Source organism: Pteropus medius, unplaced genomic scaffold (assembly GCF_902729225.1).
Source record: "Pteropus medius unplaced genomic scaffold, Ma_sr-lr_union100, whole genome shotgun sequence".
Lineage (NCBI taxonomy): Eukaryota > Metazoa > Chordata > Mammalia > Chiroptera > Pteropodidae > Pteropus > Pteropus medius.
This window is the reverse complement of record NW_024350921.1, coordinates 3,726,688-3,752,411: the sequence shown is the minus strand read 5'-3', so window position 1 is coordinate 3,752,411 and position 25,724 is coordinate 3,726,688. Positions and strand designations below refer to the sequence as shown.

General features: G+C 43.4%; 1 protein-coding gene across 5 annotated transcripts in view; it reads right to left on the bottom strand.

Annotated features, from left to right (window-relative positions):
- The window catches only part of NCK2 (NCK adaptor protein 2), a 129,397-nt gene that overhangs the window by 28,833 nt on the left and 74,840 nt on the right, over positions 1–25,724 (bottom strand). For 4 of the 5 annotated variants that reach the window (XM_039840149.1, XM_039840152.1, XM_039840150.1 and 1 more), the window contains one exon: positions 8,444–8,685. In XM_039840149.1, the coding sequence (XP_039696083.1) occupies positions 8,444–8,669 (226 nt within the window). In that variant the 5' untranslated portion in view covers positions 8,670–8,685. The remainder of the gene's footprint in view (positions 1–8,443; positions 8,686–25,724) is intronic. The other variant, XM_039840153.1, reaches the window with a different exon arrangement.

Below are 25,724 nucleotides of genomic sequence, written 5' to 3'. Positions count from 1 at the left end.
CATGGCAAGAAGATTTTACTTTAATTCCTAAGCATTCTGAGTTCATGTTTCTCTATTCTCCTGCTTGAGTAACTCTTTTGTCAGGAAAGGGTGTTTTCTATTCTCTTTGGAAAACTAAAGTGGAGCAGGAGGATTTTAATAAGAAGCAATCAAGATGCTAGCTGCTGGGAGATACTCTATCTGATGTTCTCTACTTCCTCAGGACCTGAGGGGGGAACGCGGCCCAGCGGAGAGAGCAATTTGTTTTCACGCACCCACCTGTAACAGCGCACCTGTGCCCCTCACTTTCTAAGGGCACAGACCCTTTTCTCGCTTCCCAGTCTTTCCTGGCTTTTCTCCTATTAGCATTCTTTCTAACAATCTGTCTTTATTTTCTAATTATCCTCCCACTAATCTGTTGTTCAGTTGTTTTACATTTTTTGGATCTAAATACTTGGAAGCTTAAGACATACAAAAACAAATCCAAGTTTATTTTATTTTAGGTGCCTGGTGCCACAGTGAGTGTAGAAGTTTCCATATTATGTGGGCAATACATTTGGCAGGTCATTTCTACGATGAACAATCTCATAAGATGGAATTCTACAGAATTCAAATTGTGACACGTGATACGTAATTCATGTTCATACAATGGTAGATTACGCAACAGAGACTGAATAGGTGAACCTGAAGTATTAAATGCAACTCTGAGAACCCAGAGTCCCTGTCTTCATGCAATGAAGAGATGATAATTTGTTGTTGAAGCCAAAAATCACATTGAGATATCGTAATCTTCTCCTCATGTGTTACCTACAGACTTTGCATGGGGAATGGTTTGGCTTTGTAATGTTTTTTTGGCATGAAGAACCAGTTGCTTAGAGTGATTCAGTTTAGGAAGTTTGTTTAACAACATGCAGGGAGATTAACAGTAATTTTCTGTTCTTCAAGAACATTCAACCCAGGAACACAAACTACTTCTAGGACAAGTGTACCATAAAGAATCAGCATCTCTGACATGGTTTATGGAATGCACAAAACCCCGTACGCATCTGACGAGCCAGGAAGTGCACGTAAGCTCACTCACTAAATTTCCTTTCCATGTGTGGGATGAGGCACCTGTAGAAAGAACTGAATATTTCCTGGACTAATTGCCCTATGACAGCTTGTACTGATAACAGCAAGAAGTCGCCTATGCATCATGATTTTAATTACCCGTGTGTGTAAATACTGACCAATTAGACACAAATGATTAGAGATATAGTGATATTTCTGGGTGATGAGATCACGGGTGATACGTTTGTTCTACATTGTCTAATTTTTTATAACTATTTTTTTTATAAGAATAGTTATATAAAACCCAGACATCTCAGAGATAATGACTCTGAGGAGTAGCTGTGTGCAGATATCTATAAAATACAAAGAAACCCTGAATGGCAAAGGTGGCTGAAATATTATGCATGCAGCAGCCACAGGGCATGTTTGCTGCTGACAGAAGTGCTGCCAAAATAAAAATCAATTTACAAAAAAGAAGATGTGTTCCTGGGTCATTCAGCTTCTGAGTTATTTTAATTAATGGTGCCTGCTCACCTCAACATGAAGGAACAGGGCACAGTTATTAATATGTGACTCCCTTGGGGCCAGGAAGCAAACGATGCTCACTGAAGGACCTGGTACCCTAGCATTTGAGGGACTATAGCAAAGATGGCTGAAAACCAAAAGAGCTGTACCAGTGGAAGCCAGGGAGTGACAGAAACCACTGATACTGATGCCAAGTGAGCATCACTACTCCCGCATCCGAATCCTCAATTCCTGGAGCTGGGGAATTTGTTCTCCACAGGAAATGTCTTTGGGTGTTCCCTTTCCAATTGCCAACAACAGACATTGAAGTCAGGCAGACCTAGTTCAAATTTCAACGCCATCACTTTCTGTGTGCTCTTGGGTACAAAACTTAGCTCCCAAGTCTTGTTTTTTTTCTACGGGAAAATGAGGATATTATTATGTCTCTCTCAGAGTTATTGTGAAGGTTAAACAAAAATGTATGTGGGCACCAAACACAGGCACAAATTAAGCAAAGAGAAACCGTTATTACTGTCCACTCTGGGAAAATGTATATAAAATCAGTTTTGGGGTCTTGGTTTGAATTTTTCTGCTGCATTGGCTTTTGGCTTTTGTTTGGTATTGGGGAGGGTGGGTGGGGTCACACCCTTTCTGCACAGAATGTTGGCTGGTGGAGCTTGCAGACCCCTGAGCACAGGCTGTGATGTCACAGGGCCTCCTGTGGGCTTTCCTGCCAGGGAGGGCTGTGGTGCTAGCTCTCAAAAGTGGACAGAAGACCTGGGACCTGACCTCAGGACAACACGAAGATTGAAAGTGTGGCTGACGTAGGTAATACGCTGCCTCAGAAATGTCAGGTGTCCACTGCAGGCCCTAGAGAAAACCATTCGTATAGAAGTCCCAAAACTAAAATTTGCTTAAAAATAGGAAGCACATTATAACAAAAATCTGAAGTCTGTGTCTGCTAAAGTTGAGATTCGTGCCTGAAGCATTCTGCTGAACATTCCCACGGAACGTCATGCTCGAACGCAAACAGGTATTGTCCTCACGGCCCAGTTTCTCCTCCTACTTCCCTAACGCTCCTAGTCACTCTGCTGGTCATTCACTCAGGCTCGAGACCCCTGAGTCATCTGTGACCAGTACTTTTAGCTGTTCCATATCCAGTCAATGTAGAGTCCTGGGTTTTCCTTCAAAATCCCCTCCTGCCACCCTCCATTCCCACTGCTGAGCCCAGCACCTATGACGTCACCCCCGGGTCACTGAGGTTTCAGCCCCAGCCTCCTGCTGACAGACTGGCCCTCTGTAGTCCCTTCTGACAATCAGGATCAAGACGTCTGATGGTCTTCTCCTTTGTTCTCCATGGGGGATGTCTTTGGGTGTTCCCTTTCCAAATGCCATCGGGTATAGCATTCAGGGCGTTCACAACACGGCTCACCCCAATCACTCAGGACTCCCCAGCATTCTCCTTCCCTCTAGTCTGCTGTCTCCCTTAACGCAGCTGTACCTTACTCGTGTCTCCCTCCATCGGTTAAAGCCTACCTCCTCTCATAAGTCCCAGCTCAGCTTCGAGTATCGTTTGCATGGATGACTTCATTCAATTCTCAATAATTTCATGAGACAAGTAATTACTTATCCCCTTTTAGAGATTACGAGGTTGAGGCTTACAGTTCAATAGCTTGCCCGAAGCTGCTCGACTAGAACATGGCAAAGCCCGGACTTGAACGTGGGTAGGCTCGGACTCCAGAGCCCCCCACCCCCACCGCAACCACTCTGCTACGCTGCTTCCTGAGCTGCGCCATCTAGCCTCAGTTTCCAATGGGGCAGCCGGAACAGCGCCACCGTTCAGTGGGGACTGCTTTATGCCTGGGTCACTTCCAGCTACATCACAAGCTTCAGAAAGTCAGAAACTACTAAACGTTATCCTTTTCTTTATATCCCATCAGATGAAATAATGTCTGGCCAGGCTCCCACTTCTGATCTGAACATACCCGCTTACACCGTGCCAACCCCCACATAATGTTTGTATCCCTATTTCAAAGCCTTTGGTTGGTTATTGCTTTCAAAGGTCGCTCAGCATGGAATGACGTGGCGTAGGAGGGATTTCCAAGGGACAGAGTGAGGAAGGGACAACTCAAACTCCGATTCGGCTCCCACAGTCACAGGCTGTGGCATTCACTGGCCACATTTCATTCTTAACAAACCATGTGCCCTGATTCGGACCTGCTGAGGACATTTATAATCATAGCAAAGATCCGGTCCTACATTGTCTAAATGGACCCCCCACCCCCACCCATGCTGCACAACACGGAGGGAGGCTGTGAGCCCAGGAGATCATTTCTCACCATCGCTCTCCCTGTCTCCGTTATAACAAAAAAGCATATATTGAACTGGCTCGAAACAGTCTGGGCTCAGCCAGCAAGAAGCAGGGATTTCCTCACGTGCACGCTAGTGATATGGAGAGAACCTGCTGGATAATTATAGAAAGTTCTGAGTCAAGTACTGGGGGAAAGCATCCAGATGAAGAATCAGTTGTTGTTCTCATGTCGTAGGTCCAACCTCAGCAGGTACTCAGTGATACTGTCTGATCTCTGAAAGGCTTATGCCAAGTTTAAGGCACTGTAACACCGTAAATATCCAGACAGCATGGAAGCCCAAGTTACGTCTCCTTTGCTACGAGCCAACTTTATAGCCTGCGGTGGCCTCCAAACCACTCATGTCTAGCTGTTGTTTTAATGTACAGGAAAGTTACAAAAACAGCATGAGAACATTATTGTCCCTGAGCCATTTGAGAGAAAGCTGCCAACATGCTACCCTATCATCTCAATATTTTGTGTGTATTTCCACAAAAAGGATGTTCTCCTCCACAATTACAATACAACCACCAAAATCAGGAAGTTAACACTGGCACATTATCACCATCTAACTCTCAGATTCCAAAATTTACTAAAATTTTGTAAATAAGTTTTTCGTCTCCAAAATAAAGAACTTGATATCATTAAAATTTCCTCTAACATTCTAAGTGCCTGTCTCTGGGTCAGTCCTACCAAATGTCCATCCACTAAATCTGATACTCAACTTGGTACAGTAAAAAAAACCTCAAGTTTGAGTTAAGGTCCCACCTCTTTACCGTATCTAAGACTAGCAGTGTCTTCTTGGGGAAGTCTCTTAGTTACTCCCGAGGCAATCCTAGCATGGATATGCCTCTGAGAACCTCATGAATTTCACACATAGGAACGAACAACCCCCTCCTTGTCTAAAAGCTTTAGCTCAAATCAGTGCAAGGGCAATTTTATAGTCAGCACCGAGGAGTCCCTTCCAACAGCCTCACTCTGCTCCCAGGTCTGGCTTGGAATCACAGAGGTGGGAGTCTTTGAATCACTGGCAGGTTTCTAATTGTCCTTAGGCATGGTCACATAAGGACAAATGCTCCAGTAGCAAACCTGGGAGGCGTGGGGGCAGCTCACTTCTGGCTCCAGATGCCTAGGGAAATAGTTAGCAATAGACACGTGTGTGTTAGAACAGACTCTTTTGAGCAGGTTACTAATAGGTTATAAATGGACTTAGCCACTGAAAAGAGTTAAACTTCGGGGCTTTGGTGGGTTCCAGCTGCGATCATGAAGTGGTAACAAAACTGTTCTTCAGTAGCCTGAATGAAAATCTTTGAAAAATACCTCCCTGGAAGCAGCTTCCCCATCTCAAAAGATTTAGCACAGTGCTTCAAAACACCTAAGCTGCTTGATTTTGTAAGTCAGGCCGCAATATCATAGCCAGACAGTAGCCCAAGCAGAGCACCTCACCACTGAACTAGAGAGCTGTGTAGTCTGGGCCCTTCAAAATATCAACTGGGCTCTGCCAGCAGAAATATTCTTAACAATTGCTCCTTGTAATCTGTGGAAAAGTTCTCTTTGACTATTCATGATCATAAGCTGAATATGAGAGGAGATCCAGTATATAAATGTTTTGCCCATGTGCAAATAAGAGCTCATATTGTTTTATTCAATTATAAATTATTAAAGAAAAAGAAAGAGTGTTAACCCTTTCCTAACAGGGAGATCTTTTTGTCAAAGTCACTCTAACGAATATTACATGTGATTAAATGGCTCACCAATCTCTACACCTCGGATGAGCCTAAGAAAGCGGGGAGAACACTCTTGAGTCAGTTATCTGCACTTAGAGAGGCAAACACATGTACAACACTGTGCACCTTTGCTGGGGAGTCCAGTGCTATTTTATTCCAAACCAGGCATCTGCCATTGAAATCTTACCATGGATTTAGCAATCACGTAGATTTCCACAGCAGAACAAATTACCAATGTGGGTGATACCATAAGGAGCTATGAGAAGGTCAGCACAGGCAGTGTAGTTTTCAATGCTGATTTCACTCTTTCTAATATGTGGTAGAGATAATTTCTGCTGGTTGCATAATTGATCTAAAAACCATATTGTAATTCTGAAAGTGCACTGGTGACGATAATGTAAACAGGAAGCCATGAACACTCTAGCTCCAATCTTTTTAGCAAAAGAGACCCCTGGCGGGGCAGGCGGGGCTGCAGAGTGTTTTCTCACCTTCCTTCTTGACAATGTCATGCCAAGTCCAGCTGTGGAGACATAAGAAGTCTCTCCATTGTGGTGATTCCTGTCAGTGGTGCCTCCCTTCTCTCTGATACTGCTCAAGAGGACCATGGAAAACTCATGCGGAGGTAAATGTCCAACAAAAGCAGGCCTTTGGGGAGCATGACAGACACATCAAAACAAAAAAGGGAGTGTTTCTTTCAGTGATGAAATACTGAGCCCCCAAGAGCTTTTGAACTATGAATATCACCTGCTCCTAATAGATATAGATGTTCAAAACGTAACTGTATTTGTATTTTTACAATATACAATGCTCAGCACAAATGTTTCCAAGGCAATGTGTGCCTGAATGGAGACAAGCCTAGAGCAGAGCTGTCACTCTACAGAAGAGCACACTTCACTCAGCATAGCTCTTGAGAACAAATGAGAGCCAAGGGGGGAAAGTGAAGACAAGCAAACTTTGATTCTATTTAAGGAAGAGCTTTCTAACAATCTGTGTTCTCCAAAAATGGAACTGGCTGACTAGGAAGGTGAAGTGTTCCAGCAGAGCTGGGTGGCCATCTGTCAGGGGCGGGGCAGCAGGCCCAGCACCCAGCACGGGGACAGGCTGGACGAGTGAGTGTCCTCGAGCATGCGGAACCGATCACAGCGCGTGAAAAAACTAAACACTGGGTGAAGGATGTGGTTAATAGTTTCAATCTGAGGCTGTGTCTTCTCTCTTTCTAAAAACTGAAGGAAAAAAATGACAAGCTATTCCAAGGAATTTCTAGATAACAGAGTGCTTGCTTTGCCTTATTTTACTTCTCAGCATTCAATGTGGTTTCTGGGTATTTCATTCTTTTCTAGAATCTTGAGACTATGTTTTAAAAAATGGATAAGAAGTCAACGACGTTTAGCATCTCCCTCCAAAAAGGTACTTTGGTGGGTGAGAGGCTAAAATTGTTAAATATAAATAAAATTAAGCTCGGGGCACTCTTAAAGTATTTATCTATTGATGCTACTCCCATTTCCTTACCAGTTAACTAGGAGTTATAAGCATAGGACGACAATGTTTCTTTCAAGTAACTTGCATGGGAAAAAAAGATAAAGGGGTGTCAATTTAGTAAAAGAATCTGATTGCTCATGAAAAATGGAATTTCTACTTTAGGCTCAGATCTGATAGCTGGTGAGCTGGTGTGATTCATACGCAGGCCTATGTTTCATTTCTCTTTCTAAATCGTGGGCATAACCTAATCCATGCCACAAAAATATTATACAATAAATGAGGGCTTTCAATGGTTTTGAACAGTTAGTAGACTTTTCGAGATTGCATAAAATATAAAACAAAATTTTGCAGCACCCACTACATTTGGTATATAATTTTCTTTTCAGTTTTCCCACGTTATCCTCCTCCCAAACGAAAAAAAAAAAAAATCTTCTCGTTAGAGATAAAAAGAAAAAACTCAAGTAACTGTAACATGGGTGATAATACTGACTTAGTTCAAAAGCGAACTCTTAAGTGATAACCAGCAGTCTCAGGTAAAACCCACATGATGCTCATAGAAGAAGGCAACGATAACTTTTTTAAATGGCAGCTCAGTTCAGTCATTCTTCAGAAAGGCCCTCACAGTTATTTTCTCACATAATTTGAAGCAGTAACTACTGCAAGTAAGTCTGATACGCACACAAAATACCAAGGCGATATTGGCCACCATTAACTTCAGGTGATTCCAGGTGCCCTTTCCTACATCCAGAAACTAGAGGAGAGAGTGTCACCTGGGAAGAAAGCTGGAGGATGAGCCAACTGAGCTGAGCTCCCAGCAGTCCCCAGGTGAGTGACCCTCAGCGGCTTCTGACATTACACCGGTGCTCACACAGCCGTCAACTCAGCTAACACTGTCCAGGCCTGTGGAATTAAATTCACCCAGGACTCCAAGAGCTTCTCACTATCTCCATCTCTATGCATAATGACTAAATGGACAAGATTTTGTAAAAGAGAAATGGTTTGATGGAATGACGCAGGCAGAGCTGTTGACATTTTTGGAGGTGGTAATTCTACTTCAGGAGCCTCCAGAATGTTGATGCCGGGGGACAGAAACATGCGCAGGGGTCCAAAATACACAGAAGCGCCAACTCACATAAGATTCCAAACGCTCAAATCTCCAGGAAATGACAAACGTGACATTTCTCCATCTTGATCTCTTAATTTTCAGAGATGAAGAAAAAAACAACTAGAAAGATGTCAACATTTACAACAGATTTTTTTTTTAACACAAATTAAAAAGATGCACAGCCTCTCCTCGCTCTCCATTACAGGAAGCAGTTCAGCCTTAATCTGGACCCCAATGCAGCGAGCACTCACCGAGCGTGTCCTTCAGGTTCTTCACCAGGGAGCCCTTCTTCAGGCTGTTCTTCCTCTCCACGTAGTTGGACGGTACGTAGCCTGTCCTGTTGGCCGCATTCCTCACCCGCCACCACGTTTTGGAGTCATCCAGCAGCCATAGGCGCTCATTTTTCTTGATGTCAAGCTCCTGGTCCTGTTGGGCAGTGTAGTCCCACTTTGCTATAACAATAACTTCTTCTGTCATCTTTCATGGAGTCCTTCTGTCAGCAAAACATGTGGAGATGCTCATTAGAGAACCAACCAAACACTTCATCTTTTGCATCAACTTGAAAAATTATGCAATTGATGGCTTTTATTACAATTTGGCAATCAGTTTTCTCCTGGGTCTTGAAACATTCAACCTTAACATGACCTTTCAATATGCTTTAGCATTTGGTTTAGAAACGTTAGCCTTATAAAGCAAATCTTAATTTTGTGCAGTGGGAGTTCTGCACGCTCTGCCAAAGACAAAAACAAACTTTTAAAAAATTCTAAGCAATAATGTCATAATTAAATGTGTTTATTCAATGAAACAACACCAGCTCCTTGTATCTGACATGTCTACACCCATTTTCTCAGGATATGCTGGATTTTATGAACGTATTTAATGAACACAACACACTCGAAGTCTTCCTATGTCGACATTAAAATAAATGCAGCACTAATGCAATGTGATATCCTGGATTGGATCTTGAAACAGAAAAAGCAAGTGAGTGGAAACACTGGTGAAATTTAAATAAAGTCTAGTTAATGGTAACGCACCAAGGTTAATTTCTCAGTTTTGACACAGGTGCTATGGTTGCATAAGATGCTGACGCTAGAGGAAACTGAGTGAAGGGGATACAGGAATGCTTTGTACTACCTTTGAGACTTTTCTACAAATATAAAATTATTCTTGAAACCTGCACATGGATGTTTATAGCAGCTTCATTCATAATTGCCAAAACTTAAAAGCAATCAATGTGTCTTTCAGGAGGTGAATGGATAACAAACTGTGGTACATCCAGATAATGGACTATTACGCGGCAATAAAAAGAAATGAGCTAGGAAGCCGTAAAAAAGGCATGAGTGCCTTTACTAAGTGCATTACTAAGTGAAAGAAGCCAATTTGAAAAGGCTACACGCCGTCTGATTCTCATAAATACTCTGTCTTTGACCAAACGTTAGTCAGGTCCCTCTGGACCTTCTTCCCCGACTAGGTCTCAATTTTGTACTTCTACATCCACCCGTGCATTGCTCAATTTTAACAAGAATCCTGCTAAGTTGGTTTAGCCAGAATCCTCCACCCTCACCCCGGTAAGACCTGATCACATAAGCCTGCCTTCGGGAAGAATCCTGTTAAGTCGGTTTAGCCAGAATGCCCCCCTTTACCTCTGATGTTTCTTCTTAGCAATTTTTTTCCATTCATCTACCCATCACGCTGCTTCTTGGCTACAAATATCCATGTCTCCTTCCGGTGTTCAGAACTGAGCCCAATCTCCTGCCCTACTGCGAAACTCCTTTGTAGCAGTCCCCCCTCCAAACTCTGACCATTCTTTAACAAGGGCCATGACTCATTTTTTCTTTAACAATTCCAACTACATGACATTTTGGAAAAGGCGAAATTATGGAGACAGTAAAGAGATCTGTGGTTTCCAGGGGCAAGAGGGGAGGGAAGGATGAACGGGCAGAGCACAGAGGGTCTTCAGGGCAGTGAAACTGCTCTTTACGGTACTTTAATAGTGGATACGTGTCATTATGCATTTGTCGAGACCCATAAAATGTGTAACACCGAGTGAACTGTAATATACAATTACCCCACAGTAAGAAGTTTATTGGCATCAACAAATAACTACAGCATATTATATATCTAGCAAAGTCAATTCTAGAAGTAATAAATAGCAAAGGTACACCTGAAGGACTAAAATAAATATAATTATCAACTATTTCAGCAGCTTCAAATTTCCTAGGTGGAAGAGGATCTAGTCTTCTTTCGGCAGAAAAATTCAATAATCAAGTCCTTCAACTGACTAGAAGTTTCTTCCAAACTAAGAAGAAAGGAATAATGGAAAGACTACTGACTAAAGCCCCTTCTTCTCTGACAAAGTGCGGTCTCATTATTTTACAGTGATGACTTCAGGATACAGATGCAACCTATACACACTGACTTCATGGAGGCGTGAATCTCATCTTTAAAATAACATGACACTTTCCACTAGATGCTAAAAGAATTTATAAATAATGCATGTTCTTCTTTTTCATGAATTAACTTCGAAATTTAGAAAGAATAAACCTTTTGAGAAGGAGAAAATGTTTAATAAACCTTATGTATAATGTACACAACAACCAATAGGATAGAATTTATTATGCAAAGCTCATTTCCTTATGGTAGACCATTTTGTTATGTACTTTCAGAAAATCTCAAGTCCATACTATGTATGTCTCTATCCTGACCGACCTTCCTTCCTTTCAGGTTAGATTTTGAAAATCATAAAGGTAATTTTTGTTTGTTTTTTGAATAATAAAAGCAATAATAGGAATGGGGCTCAGTAACATCCCATTTGAATCCCAGGTTCACTTAATTACACAATTTTCAAAAGTGGTTTTTAACAAAAACAGCCAGCCCATCACTTCAGACAATCATAGCAATTTATTAATTTTCTGCATGGCTTAACCTCAGGAACAGCTGTTAGGTTAGGAGCCGGCCAGGCAGGGTATGTTTCAAGAAACACTGAATATCATGTGGGAGCTTAAAAAATACCACTGCCTGGGCTGTCCCACAGATCAATTATATCAGAGTCTCTAGGAGTGAGGCCTGAGCACGTTTTTACAACTCACGACTCTGAAAGGTCTTAGAAGGGAAATGCCAAGTAAGAGTGAACAAAGTCATCAGATGCCTGCATTCCTGGGTCATCAGACCTGTGGACTCTAGCGAAACACAAATGTTCAGTTTAAGAAAGTAAACGCTGAGTGTATGACACACATCAACTCGTTTAAACAACAGAATACCCACATCTCTGGTATCCTTTAGGACACTAAAGGGCGACAGAGATTAAATGGCTTGTTAAATGATAGAGTCAGGATTTGAGCCCAGGTCTCTTGATCCCCAAATCTGTACTCATGTATTCACTTCTGGGGCTGGGTGGTTGGGTGAGGGTTTAATGTGTGGTCTGTATTTTGATAGATTTATTTCAACCTATGAAATCTATGATTCTAGGACAGGTGAAAATAAAAAGTCCCTATGCACCTAGGAAAGGACTTGTTCCTTGGCCACAGCAATGGGTTTTAAAACTATTCTAATTTATGACAGCTTCCCAGCAATAGAAAAGCTTTGGGGGCCCAGCCAATCAACCACAAACTCCCTCAGCAAAGACAGCCAAGCAACCACCACTTCCCTCTTAGTGAAGTCTGCAAATCAACAAGTCCTTCACCCCAGTACCTCAATCCCAGTCAACAACCATCTCGCCCCCAAAAAGCCCACCAATCCACAACCACCTCTCTCCAGAGCTTCTGAATGTCAGCCAATATACAGCAGTCCCACTGGCATAATCACTCATCCACAGTTAAAGGCCAACCAATCCCTGAACACTTCTACTTTTCAAACTGATACCTGATTCCAAAACCTTTGTCAGTGGAGCTCTTTGTACAGGAGACTGACCTGGATGCACACCCTCCTCAGTCAGCCAGGAGCACAGTCAGCTTGTTTCAGGGGCAGAGTTGTGAGTGTAGACAGATAGCCCCATGGCTCCCACTATAAAATGCTAGGGCCGCTGCCCTCAGGAACAAAAGATTTGGAAAGAAGAGCATTTACATGGAAAGGGGGCAAGTCTAGAAGTGATAGGAGGAGGTGATACTGGAAAAACCACCAGGTAAATGTCAGGGAGCTGAGAGAAAGGACAGGTAACTGGGACTTGGGTATGAGGACAAGGAAAAGGAAACTGATCCCAGTCTTAAAAGACGGATAGGATTTAAAGGGGCAACACAGTCAGAGGAGGGCACCCTAGGCCAAAAAGATGTAAGAACGAACCAGGGGGTAGGAGCACATTACTAAACAGAAGAATTAAGAATACATGACTTGAGGGAGTAATTTAAAATAAAAAAAAAAACGAGATATACATTTCTGGATGTTTTCTTTTTTAAAGACATTTCATTGTAAAGTAAAATACGCCCCCACTTGTCGTCTGGATTTCTGCCCACACTGATCTTTCTTCTCTTTGCCAGCATGGGCTGAAAAGATCAGTTGGAGACCCGTTCTGGAGGCAACCGCCTGTAGGCAAGATTTCAGAATCCAGCCCTGAGCCCTTGGGAAATTCTTAGGAGCCCACAGGAACACGTGCTGTTTTGCTACGGCATGTAGGATGGATTGGAATACAGAGAGACTGGAGGTGGATCATGATCATTCCATGATAAAATTAGACATACAAACTAACTTAAATTTCTAAATTTCTAAACTTTTCTTTTAAAAAGTCTTAACAGAAGAAAGCTTGAAAAAGTGTATTCTAACTAACTGACTGAAATTTTAAGTTAGAGATGGTATTCTGATTTAGTATAAAATGAAATCATAGAGGTCAGGGCCAAAGAATAATGCATGTTTATCACTGTAGCTTACGCAGTTCAAGAAAATTGAATTTTTGCCTTCATTGCCTACAGCTAAGTTATCACCTAGGCCTAGCCAACAGAAAGAAGAGCCACGAATTTGATATTACAGAGCCAGATCATATCTTATGTCATGTCACTGCTCTAGAATAGAGCTTAGCAAGAACCCCATGTTACACTGAATAAAAGAAACTCAGAGAACCTAACAAGTTACGCTGCTTTTTCAAGTCTTAGGTGGAAGAAGAGTAAAAGGGGAAAAAAAAAAAAAAAAAAGACCAGAAAAGCTATAAAAATTTTCTTGGCTCAACAGTTTTCACTAACTTCTAAAATAACATTAATCCTATTCTAGGGTGCTATTTTCTTTCTAAAAACAACCCTGCTCACTGCATCCTGCTGGGTTATGGCTGGGTTACGCACTCCTCATAACAACCAGTATTCCTACAATATCCAAAAATGGTCACAGATATTTTGAACGAAGTCTCAGGGACCAGGCTGAACCACTTGGTCTCAATGGCCAATAAAAGACATGAGGCAAGAATCTGGGATTGCAAACTTAGCTGAAGTACCTGTATGTCCACTTTGGACTTCAGCTTATCCTGTAAAGTGGGAATAACAACCCTTGCTTAGCCTTACAAGATGCTCAGGAAAAGCCTGATAATGTAATGTTGGAGTGTGGGGTTTAGTATCACACAGATATGGGCTAGTCTCGCTATGCCACCTTAGTCCACCTGCCTCTTCCGTAACATGGGATGATAACAGTACCTCGCTTAGGAGCTTGTGAAGAAAGCCCTGAGCACACTTCTCAGCACAGAAGGGACACGAGCATGGGACCCACAGTCATAATGAGAGCCCGCTCTATACTGCAGCAGCAGTCCTCAACCTTTTTGGCACCAGGGACCGGTGCTCCTATGAGAATCTAATGCCTGATGATCTGAGGTGGAGCTGAGGCAGTGATGCTAGCGCTGGAGAGTGGTTGCAAATACAGATGAAGCTTTGCTTGCTGACCCACTGCTCACCTCCTGCTGTGCCACCCGGTTGCTAACAGGCCGTGGACTGGTACCGGTCTGAGGCCCGGGGGTTGCGGATCCCTGTACTACAGCACGCTTTATGAATATAAGGTGGGGCTGCGTTCCAGTGACCCCTTCCTTCATTTGGTCAGGATTTACTAAGCACTTACTATAGTAAGGAAATAGTCTTCCAAGGCACCAGAGTTTCTTGGTAAGCAAGACAGACCAGATGTCTGCTCTCTTGTGACTCAAGCCCCAGGCACAAGGAGCACCTCCTCAGAGACACTAAGTATGTGGCAAGTTGCTACAGCAGCAATAGGAAATGAGAACAGTGAGTAATTATGCTAAGGCCAGTCCCCAAAGGGAATACTTTCTATGTTTTGATCCCTTGGTGTATATGTGCAAATATTTAAAAATAGCATGTGTGCATTAAGGAGATCTACTCAAAGAAGCAGTCTCAGAAACAACTAAAATATCTTATGAAATTCTTTATTAAAGTTTCAAGTTGTGTTATAGATGAAAGACATGCCAGATGCCAACTAATCTGACAGGAATTGGCAGGAAGCTGGGGTAACCTGTGGGAGAACAGAAAGGCCAGTTGGTGGCTTTTCACAGCAGTGTCACTAATTACAGCTAATATACTTCAGCTTGAAGTAGGACACAATATGGACTCTAGTGGCGGTTCCAACTCTCGGGAAGTTAATTAAGCTGTGACAAGAGTCAAGGTCTTACCACTTTCCTAAGGTACAAAAATACACTACATGTAAAGAAGAAAATAAACAATAGCACTAGGCTTTTCTCTGCAGCGAGGGAGAGGTGCCAGTAGGAGCTGCCCCATGGGTGGCTGAGGGGTACACGGCTGTAGTATGAACAATTAACATTCACCGTGTGCCCGCACAGTACTGTTCTATATGTGTCAGCTCATCAAATGTTTACAGCAAACCTCTGAAACAGAAATTACCTACAGATATATTTAACAAATGATGAAGCTGGGCAAAGAGATATTAAATAATTCGTCCAAACCCACAAAGCTAGAAGATCCAAACGCACTAGAACCATCTTATCACAAAGCCCAGGCTGTAGATACTACCTTCTACTTCCTGGCAGCATTCCTATATAGCAGAATTTTGCAGCGCAACTAAAAAAAGAAACCCCGAGGGTAAGGTGGATGCTGATAAACAAGAACCGAATTTCAATTCCATTTTGATGAACCGTAAGTGAAACTACTAATGGAGAAATGGCAGTAGCTCCCGACTGTCCAGGCGCGATCCGGGAAGGGTCTCATTGGTTTTCTAATATTTCGGTTGAGGAGGGGTGAAGGGAGGCTAGAATAGTTAAAAGGTAAAAGTTTTCTCGATTCTAAAATACAGGGTTGAAGAGCGCAGACCCCCTCGCTGCCCGCCTCCCCACCATGGTATGTGGGGAGCAAGCACCTCTGCACTGCTGTCATCTGTCTCTGGGGGCAGACTGTCACCTTCCTGTAGCTGCTCTTGCTAAAGTGTGGCTGAACGGTAAGTACAGGGTCAAGTCACTGAGACCCCATTGACCTTTTCTCCATAGGTTATTTTGGAGAGGGTCTTTTTAGGATTTTTTTCTAATTTTCGTAGGTAACAGGCAAAGCCTGTAGCCTGCCAAGCCTCTACGTCTTCAAGTTTGTGGAGGTTCCCTTTGAGGCCACCAACGTGACCATTTCTGTGAGTGTTCCTCTCCAGCTGGAAAATCCAGTCTGCACCAATGAGGTGGGGAACAGCGGGGAAGCTGTTAAACCTCCCTGACTTCCAATTCTGTGTTTGTAAATGGGGCCACGCTTCTGTGAGGAGGAAACACAACGACGCACAGGAAGTGCCCGATACCTGGTTCATGCGGAGTAAACGTCTGGAACTCCTGCGCTTCCTCCATCCACGTGACACTGAGCGACAAGACCCCTTGGACTTGACTGAAGCTTTCACAGGGGTTCAAAAATAGATTTACACTAGATTATGGTAGTGCCATTTAAGGAGAGAAAACTTAAAATCACAAGGAGAGTAATTCTCAAAGGTAGTGCCATAAAATTAGGATGCCACAGTCCTGCGAATCCAATTTAGGGAGGTTACAAAGAGACCCCAGCGATTCTTGGTTAGACCCCGGCTCCCACTGTGGTAAGCTGTTCACCCTAGAGAGGATTTTCCTGTGTCCACAGCTCATGCGTCTCACAGCTGCATAGGCAAATTATTTTCAAAACACAAATTCAGACTACTTGTTGATGCTTATTCCAGAGAACCAGCAAGTGAAAAAATACACTTAAGCACCCAGGATGGGGGAGTCCTTGGCTTTTTCTCCTCCTTTGCTGCCTGCCCCGCCCGGGCCCTCCTAGTCCCCCTGCCAGCCCTGACTGGGGTTCAGCGAGCGAGGGAGCTCCCCGTTGCCAGCTGTAGGGCTCCAGTTCCCACGTGTCTATTTCTCAGGCTGCTGGCTCCACTGCCCAACACATGTGTCCCTGGGACCCCAGAGCAACATACTACAGGATCTCTTTTTTGAAACTATAGTAAAATACGCTTAAAGTTGGTTAAAATGATAAACTTATGCTAAGTGTACAGTTCTGTGGCATTAAAGTACATCTGCATTGTTGTGCGACCAATCCCCACCCATCTCCAGAAATTTTTTGTTTTCTAAAACTGAAACTGTACCCATTACACATTAACTCCCCATCCCCTTTCTCCTGCCACCCACCATTCTACTTTCTGTCCCTACAAATCTGACTACTCTAGGGACCTCATGTAAGTGAAATTACATAGCATTTGTCCTGTTGTGACTGACTTATTTCACTTATCATGATATCCTCAAGGCTTATCTATGTTGTAGCATATGACAGAATTTCCTTCCTTTTTAAGCCTGAAAATTATTCCACTGTATGTATAGACCACATTTTGTCCGTCCATCCATCCATCTATCCATCCATCCATCCATCCATCCATCCATCAGTGGACACTGGGTTGCTTCCGCCTTTCGGTTATTGTGAATAATATCACTATAAACATGGGTATATCAATATCTCTTCAAGATTCTGCTTTCATTTCTTTGGGGTATATACCCAAAAGTGGAATTGCTGGATCATATGGTAGTTTTCTTTTTAATTTTTTGAGGAACCATCACATTGTTCCCCATAGAAGTTGCACCATTTGACATTCCCACCAGCAGTGCACAAGGGTTCCAGTTTCTCCACATCCTCACCAATGCTTGTGTTTTTGACAGCAGCTATCCTATCGGGTGTGAGGTACACATAATTCCTTAAGTAAACCTTCTTCTTACTGGATCCTGAATAGGTTTTATTAATGGATGGCAATTCTCAAGAAAAAGAAAATGTTATACTTTATAACCAACCTAGCGTTTTCTGCTCCATTCCCTTCCCCATCATTTTTTTTTAAGTGAATATCTACTATTTTTTTCATCCTTAATTCCAGGATCAGGCACAGTTTCCTCCTCAAATTAAACTATGTTAAGATAAATACCTTAAAATTTGAGTTTATCACCTAGTTTTCAGGAGTTAATCACCAAGCAACTCATTTTACCAAGTAAAATACCTGGATATGATCAGTATTCCAAAGACTACAGTACAAATCAACAAAACTCATTAGTGCCCAGGATGTTTTACAGAAGACACAGAACTGGGGACTTTGTTGCTTCAGCTGGAATCTGAGAAATGCCTTTTTTTTTTTCTTTTTACACCTAATTTACCACTCAAGCCATGAGACTATCCATGCTGCTAACCTTGCGAACCTCAGCTTCTTCACGGCGCCTTAGACATTCGTCACACTGGGAAGATGGTTATGAATGTTAAGTGACACCTGAGTACCATCATTTTGGAGAATCACTGTCAATAAGCCAGTTTTATTACACACTACTGATGGTGAAACAAACGAAATTCCAAATAATTACAATGGAGTTGGAATCGACACCATCTTACACCAACCTGGAACACACTGCAGCAATGGATGTGAATGGAGTGATGCAAAAGTCGACTTCACAGAAACAGAGTAGACAAGTATTTACCAGGGGCAGTGGGGAGTGGGGGGAGGAACATAAGGAGAGGTTGGTAAAAGGCTGTAAGTTTTCAGTTGTAAAGTCTGAGGATCTAGGGTAAAGCATGGTGACTATACAGTTGATGACACTTTTATAAGAGAAATTTGCTAAAATGGAACTTAAATGTTCTCACGCACAAGCACAAAGAGGTAAATATATGAGATGATGGATGTATTAATTAACTAGATGAGGAGAATCCTTTCACAATATATAAACACATCAAATCACCATGATGTACCCTTTAAATATCTTACATTTTTATTGGTCATTTCTACCTCAATAAAACTGAATTTAAAAAAAAAGGAAAATACCCACCTATGAAAATAAACATTGATCTCTTTGGCAAAACCTGACCCTCCTTTAAAATGATGAGAGCATGAAGTATTTTCAGATAATGCATACCCACTGCTCCCACAGTTGACAGTCATCAGTCACCATTTTTAGGGGTTCATTAGGCCTTACTAATTTTTTTCCACAACCAAAAAAGTAGTTGTAACTTTTATAACTTAAGCATCTATTCCATTAACTATCAAAATATAAATGTTCTTATGAGTGTCCTTAATTCTTACTAATGAATTCAGCTGCACTAATCAATACCTGACCCTTTTCCTTACCACCTTATCATTCGATTCTCTGCCTCATTCTGAAACATACGAGGGTGAAACGAGAAGCTCAGTGATTTAAAACACATGTTCCATGTTATCTGGGTCTCGTGATTTTCAAATATGATTGCTCTACCAAGATCATTTTAATTTTTCAGATGTGCATGGCTTATGGCCACATTTCTAAGCATTCTATGTTTTAGGTTTTCCTATTTAATGGAAATGGAAATTACGGACAGCCCCTCTGTGCCTCGCCCTGGGGATAGGGACCCTCACTCATCATGCTCAGCAGGGCGTCTTGCCCAGTACAGGCAGGGACTGCATACATGAGAGGGAACCTGGGTTATTCTGTGTTTAATCATTACACAGATACCTCTACAGATGCTTTGGAAAGATAAATGCTAATTTTTATTACAAATGTACAATTGTTTTCAAAAGAAATCTTCCCTATCATTCAAGAAAACAGAATGAAGAAATAGAGATTTCTAGCAAATACAGTGATTTTCTAAAAAATAAATTTAGTTTTTAGAACTGTTTAAGCTTCCCCTATTATTAACATCTTACACTAGCATGGTACATTTGTTATAATAAACCAATATTGATACACTATTAACTAGAGTCCACATTTTACTCAGATGCCCTTAGTTTTTACCTAATGTCCTTTTTTAAAAAAAAAAATCCCAGGATCCCATCCAGGATGTCACATCACTTAGTGGTCGTGTCTCCTTAGGCTCCTCTTGGCTGTGACAGTTTCTCGGACTTGGCTTGTTTTGGTGACCTTTACAGTACTGAGGAAAACTTGTCAGGTATTTTGTAGAATGTCCCTCAGCTGGGATTTGTCTGATGTTTTTCTCCTCATTAGACTGAGGTTATGGTTTGGGGGAGGAACAACACAGAGGCAAAGTGCCACTGTCACTGCATCATATCAAGGCTACTACTATCTACCATGACTTATTGCTGCTGATGGTGATCTCGAAAGCCTGGCGGAGGTCGTGTCTGCCAGGTTTTCCCACTGTAAAGTTGTTCTTTTCTCCTTTTCCATACTATGCTTTTTGGAAGGACGTCTCCAAGCACGGCCCACACTTAAGGATGGGGAGTTATGTGCCATCTCCTTGAGGGAGATTAGCTACTACAATTATCTGGAATTCTGCGCAGATTGATCTCCTCCCTCATTTTTTAAAATTTATTCGATCATTGATATCAGTATGAACTTACGGATATTTATTGTATACTCTGGGCTACAATCCAAAACTTCTCATTTATTTTGTTGCTCGACTTGTTCTAACTTTGGCTTTTAGGATCTCAGTTGGCGCCTGTGTTCCTCTGACACACTACCATCACTGTGAATATGTGTGTCCTCACTGTGAGTGTATGTGTTGAGCACATCTTTATTTACTACCTGGCACCACAAGATACTCCAGGCTCATCTTGCATCTCTTCTGCCCCACTCTCAGAATCAACATGGCTGATTTTACAGTGACCAGCAGCACCTGCATCCCACTCTGTACATCTCACACATGAGAATTCTCCTGTGCTGACTCTAGTCCAGCTCCTGGGTCACAGAACTGTTGAAGAAAGCAAAGAAGCTATTCCGTGAGGATGATGGTGTTAGATCTCAGCTGGTGGAAGGTACCAGCCTTCCCTCCTTCTAAGTAATGCTTCTAAGTAACACCTTGATTCGTCGCTCCAGTGTCTGCCCCGCTGATATCCCAGCCCCTCCATAACCAGGCACCTTCTCCCACCACCGTTTCTCCCGCAGCCTATTTCTCAAGGCTCGGTCCCATCCCGCCTCCTCACTAACCTGCCCCAGGACTCCCTGAGCCCACCTAGAGTCTCTGTTATACATACTTCATGGGACTCCACGCAGAACTGAGCCAAAGCTTAGTAACATACGTCAGAGCACTTAGAGATCTCAGGAGCTGTAATCGGGAGTCCATATGGCTGCCAAAAGCAGCGAGGGAGCATTTACCCTGCCCCGGGGCAACCGGATTATGGCAGAAGCACCCCCAACCCCCATTTCAGCCTCCGACCGCTGGCTCAGGCCAGCCCTTGGTGCTGCCCGGCAACCCACCCCACGTCCCAAGTGAACTCCGCCTCTCCCTCGGCAAGGGGTTTGTTCGAGTTCTTTCTTCTCCACCCACTAATATCTCCTCCTTTTCCCTGCCATCTCAGTTGATGAATGACCATCACTTCTATTTCACTGAGAAAAACAGCAGCGATTAGATGGAAACGTCTACTGGTGCCTGGGAACACTCCGGTGTCCCTTTTGTTCCTGAGGGGGACATCTGAGCACCCTTCTAAGGCCTGTCCTCTACGCACTGAATGCTACTCCCTCTTGCCTCCTGAAGACTCCGCTCCTAGGTATGCCCTACTCCACTGTGTCATGGAGTCTCCTCTCTTTTCCAGATCACCTTACCTGCACGTTGACAGCTGTCACTGTCTATCAGCCCTTTCCTGAACACACCACTCACCTGAATCCTTGGCTATCACGCAGCCCTGCTGTCCTCCTTCCGTCCTTGACTCTTCCTTCTCGGTCTCATGTTTCTGACCTAGAGAGGCAGGAGCAGCCGGGCTGACTGTGGGCCGCCACCCCATCTCCTCGCCCCCTGGATGAGCCTGTCCACCCTGCTGGCTCTGAGTTCCAGCTGCACGCAGGCTGCTCCCAAATTCAGGCCTCCACACCTGCTCGCTCCTGAAACATCAGACTACTATGCCTGACCGCCTACTGACCATCTCCGCCTGCATGTCCGATGTGCGTTTCAGACTTAACGTGTCCAAACAGAAGTCTTCATTCTCCTTACCGAGAACAAATCAGATAAATAACGACAAAAACCTCCTGTCTCCTGCTATGTTACCTTCTGAGCAAATGACCTAGAAGACAACCATTCACCCAGCTGCTCATCAGGCCAGTACTCTTAGACTCTTCTCTCTCGCCCCATCTACTTCATCGGCAAACCCCAGAGGCTCGCCTTCAAAAGACGGCTCGAATCCCACCAGTCCTCGCCCTGTCCACCGCCCTGCTCCAAGCCAGCAGCACCTCTTGCCGGGACTACTCCCTCCTCCTGGTCTGTGTTTGCATCCCTCCATGCAACTCCAGTCTGTTTCCCTAACAGCATCCTTGTGATACTTGTAAAATGAACAGTGATTCGTGTCGTTCCTCTGTTCAAACCTCACTGCAGCACCACAACTAGAATAAAATAAGACCAGGCCAGCTACTGCCTTGGGGCCTCTGGACCCATGCCCGCTCCCTGAAATGCTATTCCCCAGATATCTGCAAGCTCCTGTTCCCTCAATTTGTTCAGGCTTCTGTTCAAATGCCCCCTCTTCTGCTCCGCTCTTTTCCATGTCCGCACCCTGACTAAATCCAGCTCCCCGCTCGGCCCCGCCCACCCTGCCAGACCTACCAGGCTATTGCCCACACCCCTCCCCTTCTCGTCTCCCCAGGCACTGACCAGTAGTTCACACACATTTTTATTGGCTAATTGTTTATTTTCTCTGACGGAATATAATTCCTTGAGGACAAGGTCTTTGTCTCCTTGTAAACACAGCACTTCAAAGGGCCTAAGCCCATGATATACCCAGCAAGTATGCATGTGAAGGAGTGAACGAATGAATGGCCCACGTAGCTGCTGATGGCCCCTCCACAAGAATCCACTTGTGGATGTAAGCCAACCTATTCTGAAGCCTCGTTTGCAGTTGGATTTGAATTTAAGATGCCTCATCTAAAACAGTCTCACCTTTAGATACAGTCACTGTTATAATCACTACATAATAAGAGCTCCTGACTCATGATGGAAGCCATAGAAGAATTCCAATTAAAAATTTAAATTTTATACTATTCAGCTTCTTTGAGTAAGGGAGTGAAACCACATGGAATATACATAAACATTCATGAAATTCAGATCAATAATGAAGAGTGACTCTTCCAACTCTTTGTAGCAAATGACTAGTACGGCAACAGCTAATGAAAGAGAAAAGTGTAGCAAAGCTCATTAAATTACTAAGAAGGCACGGTCTAAGACTAAACTACACCCAGCAAAAATAACTACTGTCAATAAAGTTCCAGCATTGAAAACTTTCATCTTTTCATCCTCCAAATTTAAAAAAAGGTTGTTGAACACTGAAACAGCATAAAATGGATATGACCCTTTCGGCAGAGCTCTAAGATTCCCATTTACATGACAGCACTGATGTTTATCAACAGTGGTATCCACTGTCAGCGCAGTAAAAGACGCTGTTCTAGTTAAAAGAAAGTCTGGATGCTCAAAGAGGAGTTACTGATTTTCACAGATCAAAATATAATGAAATAAACCTGTAAAGAAACTGCTGTAAGTTCATATAATGACAAAGTGGTATCTAGAATATATAAAAACTCCTACAATTCGAGAGGAAAGAGACCAACAATTCATTTGAAAAGCAAGCAAAAGACATCGTTGTTGCACAGAAGGGTGGCATACATAAATGGCGAAAAAATATAAAAATGCTCAACTGCATTCATAAGTGAGATCGCAGTAAGATACCATTTTATACTAGATGAATAAAATGAAAAAGGTTGATAAGTAAAACGGGATAACTACTGTGGAAGGCGATTTGGAATCACGTCGTAAAGGTGATACCGATATGCTGTGTGAGGTGGGGACTCCGCGCCTAGTTGTCGGTGGGCGAGAAACTGGCACCTGTGAGTTGGGGGCCTGCACAACAGTGCTCAGAGCAGCGGTGCTGCTTCCGACAGTTACAGAAGAGAAATAGATAGCCCGATCAACAGGAAGCGGGGCAAATGGGTATACAGTCACACAACTCAGTATCACGAAGCAGTGAAAGTGGAGAAAGCTTCCCCAAAGGATAGCATCCCACCCGGTTCCATTTTCATAAAGCCCTGAAACAAGCAAACGAGACAATGTTGTTTAGACTTATGCATGTATGTGGGGAAACTAATTTTAAAAAGGAAGGGAATGAATGGTCGAGTAAATAAATTAATGAGGGAGAAGAGATAAATTACCCTAGAAGAGTTCTAAATAAATCATGCAGAGTCTCCTTTCTCAAGGAGGTAGAACTTAACCCCTGCCCTCTTAAGTGCGGGCTGGGCCTAGAGACTCCCTTCCAAAGAGGACAGTGTGGGAAGGAGGATGAGTAACTTCACGTGGAGAAACCTGACAAGCACTGCCTCAGCCGAGTGATCAAGTCACCATCACGCTGATAAGTCAGATAGATAGCAAGTACCCCTCGCTACGATGTGATGAAAATGGCACTTGACCTCTTTGGTCTTTCTCCCCCAAATCCACAACCCCAGTCTAACGATGAGAAAAATACAGCTGAGGGACACTCAACAAGTCCTCCTCAAAACCGTCAAGGTCATCAAAAAGAAACCGCTATAAGAAACCGTCACAGCCTAAGGACATGTGACGAGTACATGTAGAGAGGTATCCTGGGAGAGACCCGCAGTACCTGGTAATTTGCTCTGACGTGCACCACATATGGTGTTGACACAGCCACTGCTGCCTTCTTTTGATTACGATTCGTGTTATATTGATGGTCAACCTTGCCTATCCCTTTATTGTCGACATACGCATATATACATACGTGTGTGTGAAATGTGTCTAAAGTGTGCTGGAATGTGACGGGCAGACAAAGAAGACCCACAGAGGAAAGGACACTGAGTGTTGAGACAGAGGGTGCTGTGGGGACAAGTGAGGAAAGACCCCAGCCCGGGGGCCTAGGACTATACATAGGGGTCCCGAGCCCTTATATCAGGTCATCCATTCTGAATAGGGCTCTAATCTGGGAATAAGAAATTTCTGGTTTATTAGTTCTATCTTTGCATAAAAAAACCTGAGTGGTCAGGTATCCTATATGCCAGTCTCTAAGTTTTCCATTCCTGAGACAGTCAGAGTGTTAGGCCTCCCCACAAAGGTCACCCACACTGGGAGCGAGGGAACAGAACTGGGCCTCAAGGGCTCAGCCCTCAAAGGACAGGGGTCATCCTAGCACCCAGCCCCAGAGCCTAAAGGACACAACACAATCATCTGGCTCATGAGAAGACGCGTGGGGTTCTTGCAGTGCCAGGCGCTTAGCCACAAGGGACTTCCACCCTGAGGGCAGAGGGTCTGGTTCTGACACAGAAGCCATCACAAATGTCTTCAGGGTGTGATGTGATTGACAGAGCAGGACTAACTTTGCGTATGTTGCCTTCCATAAAGTTACAACTATTTCCCACCCCTTTTGTGCTCTGCAGGTGACCTAGATATTAGCACCACTGGGCAAAACTAAGGGCTCTGTGAAAAAAAAAAATCCCTAAAAGAAGAGAAATTACTTTTCTTTCACACAAAATAATATAGACTCGGCGAAGTGACTTCTCCACTGACCTTCAGCCACATTCCCCAGGAGCTCGCTATTCCCTGAGCTGGAATCTCCAAGGCAGAGAAGATGAGGCGTGGAGAGAAACTACCAGCACACCCACCCATTTCTGGTATGTTCTAAGCACCACAGTGCCCAGAGCTGCATCCTGTTTCTTCATCATATTTTGTCAGACTTCTGTGCCTAAGACCAGTCTCCCTTGAGGGTTAACTCTCTATAAGGAACAAAAATCAGAATTGCCAATAAGCACTGCAATTAGTCATAGACTGAAATTTATTCAATCTCATGAATTCTCTAAAGTGTGATTATATGACAAGTCTCAAATGGAGAACCTCCGATAAAAGGTCCCTTTAAAGACGATGGATGGATGCAAACCCACAGAGGTCCAGACCCCTCAATCCACTCCAGGTGCGTCTGGAGTGGGGCCTGAGGAGTCCTAGTGACTCCTCAGGGAAAATGCATGTTTCAAAGTGGCCCGGAGCACAGAGGGAGTGAACTTGGCACAAATGCGAGCGAGGCATGTCTAGGAGACAGGAACACCGCATGGTGACAGTCACCTTCCCCCTCTCTTCTTCCCTTACCTATGCATTCGATGCCAAACTACCCGCTTATCTCTCCAGCTGGCAGGGGATATAAAATCCAGGGTCCACGTTAGCAGTTTCC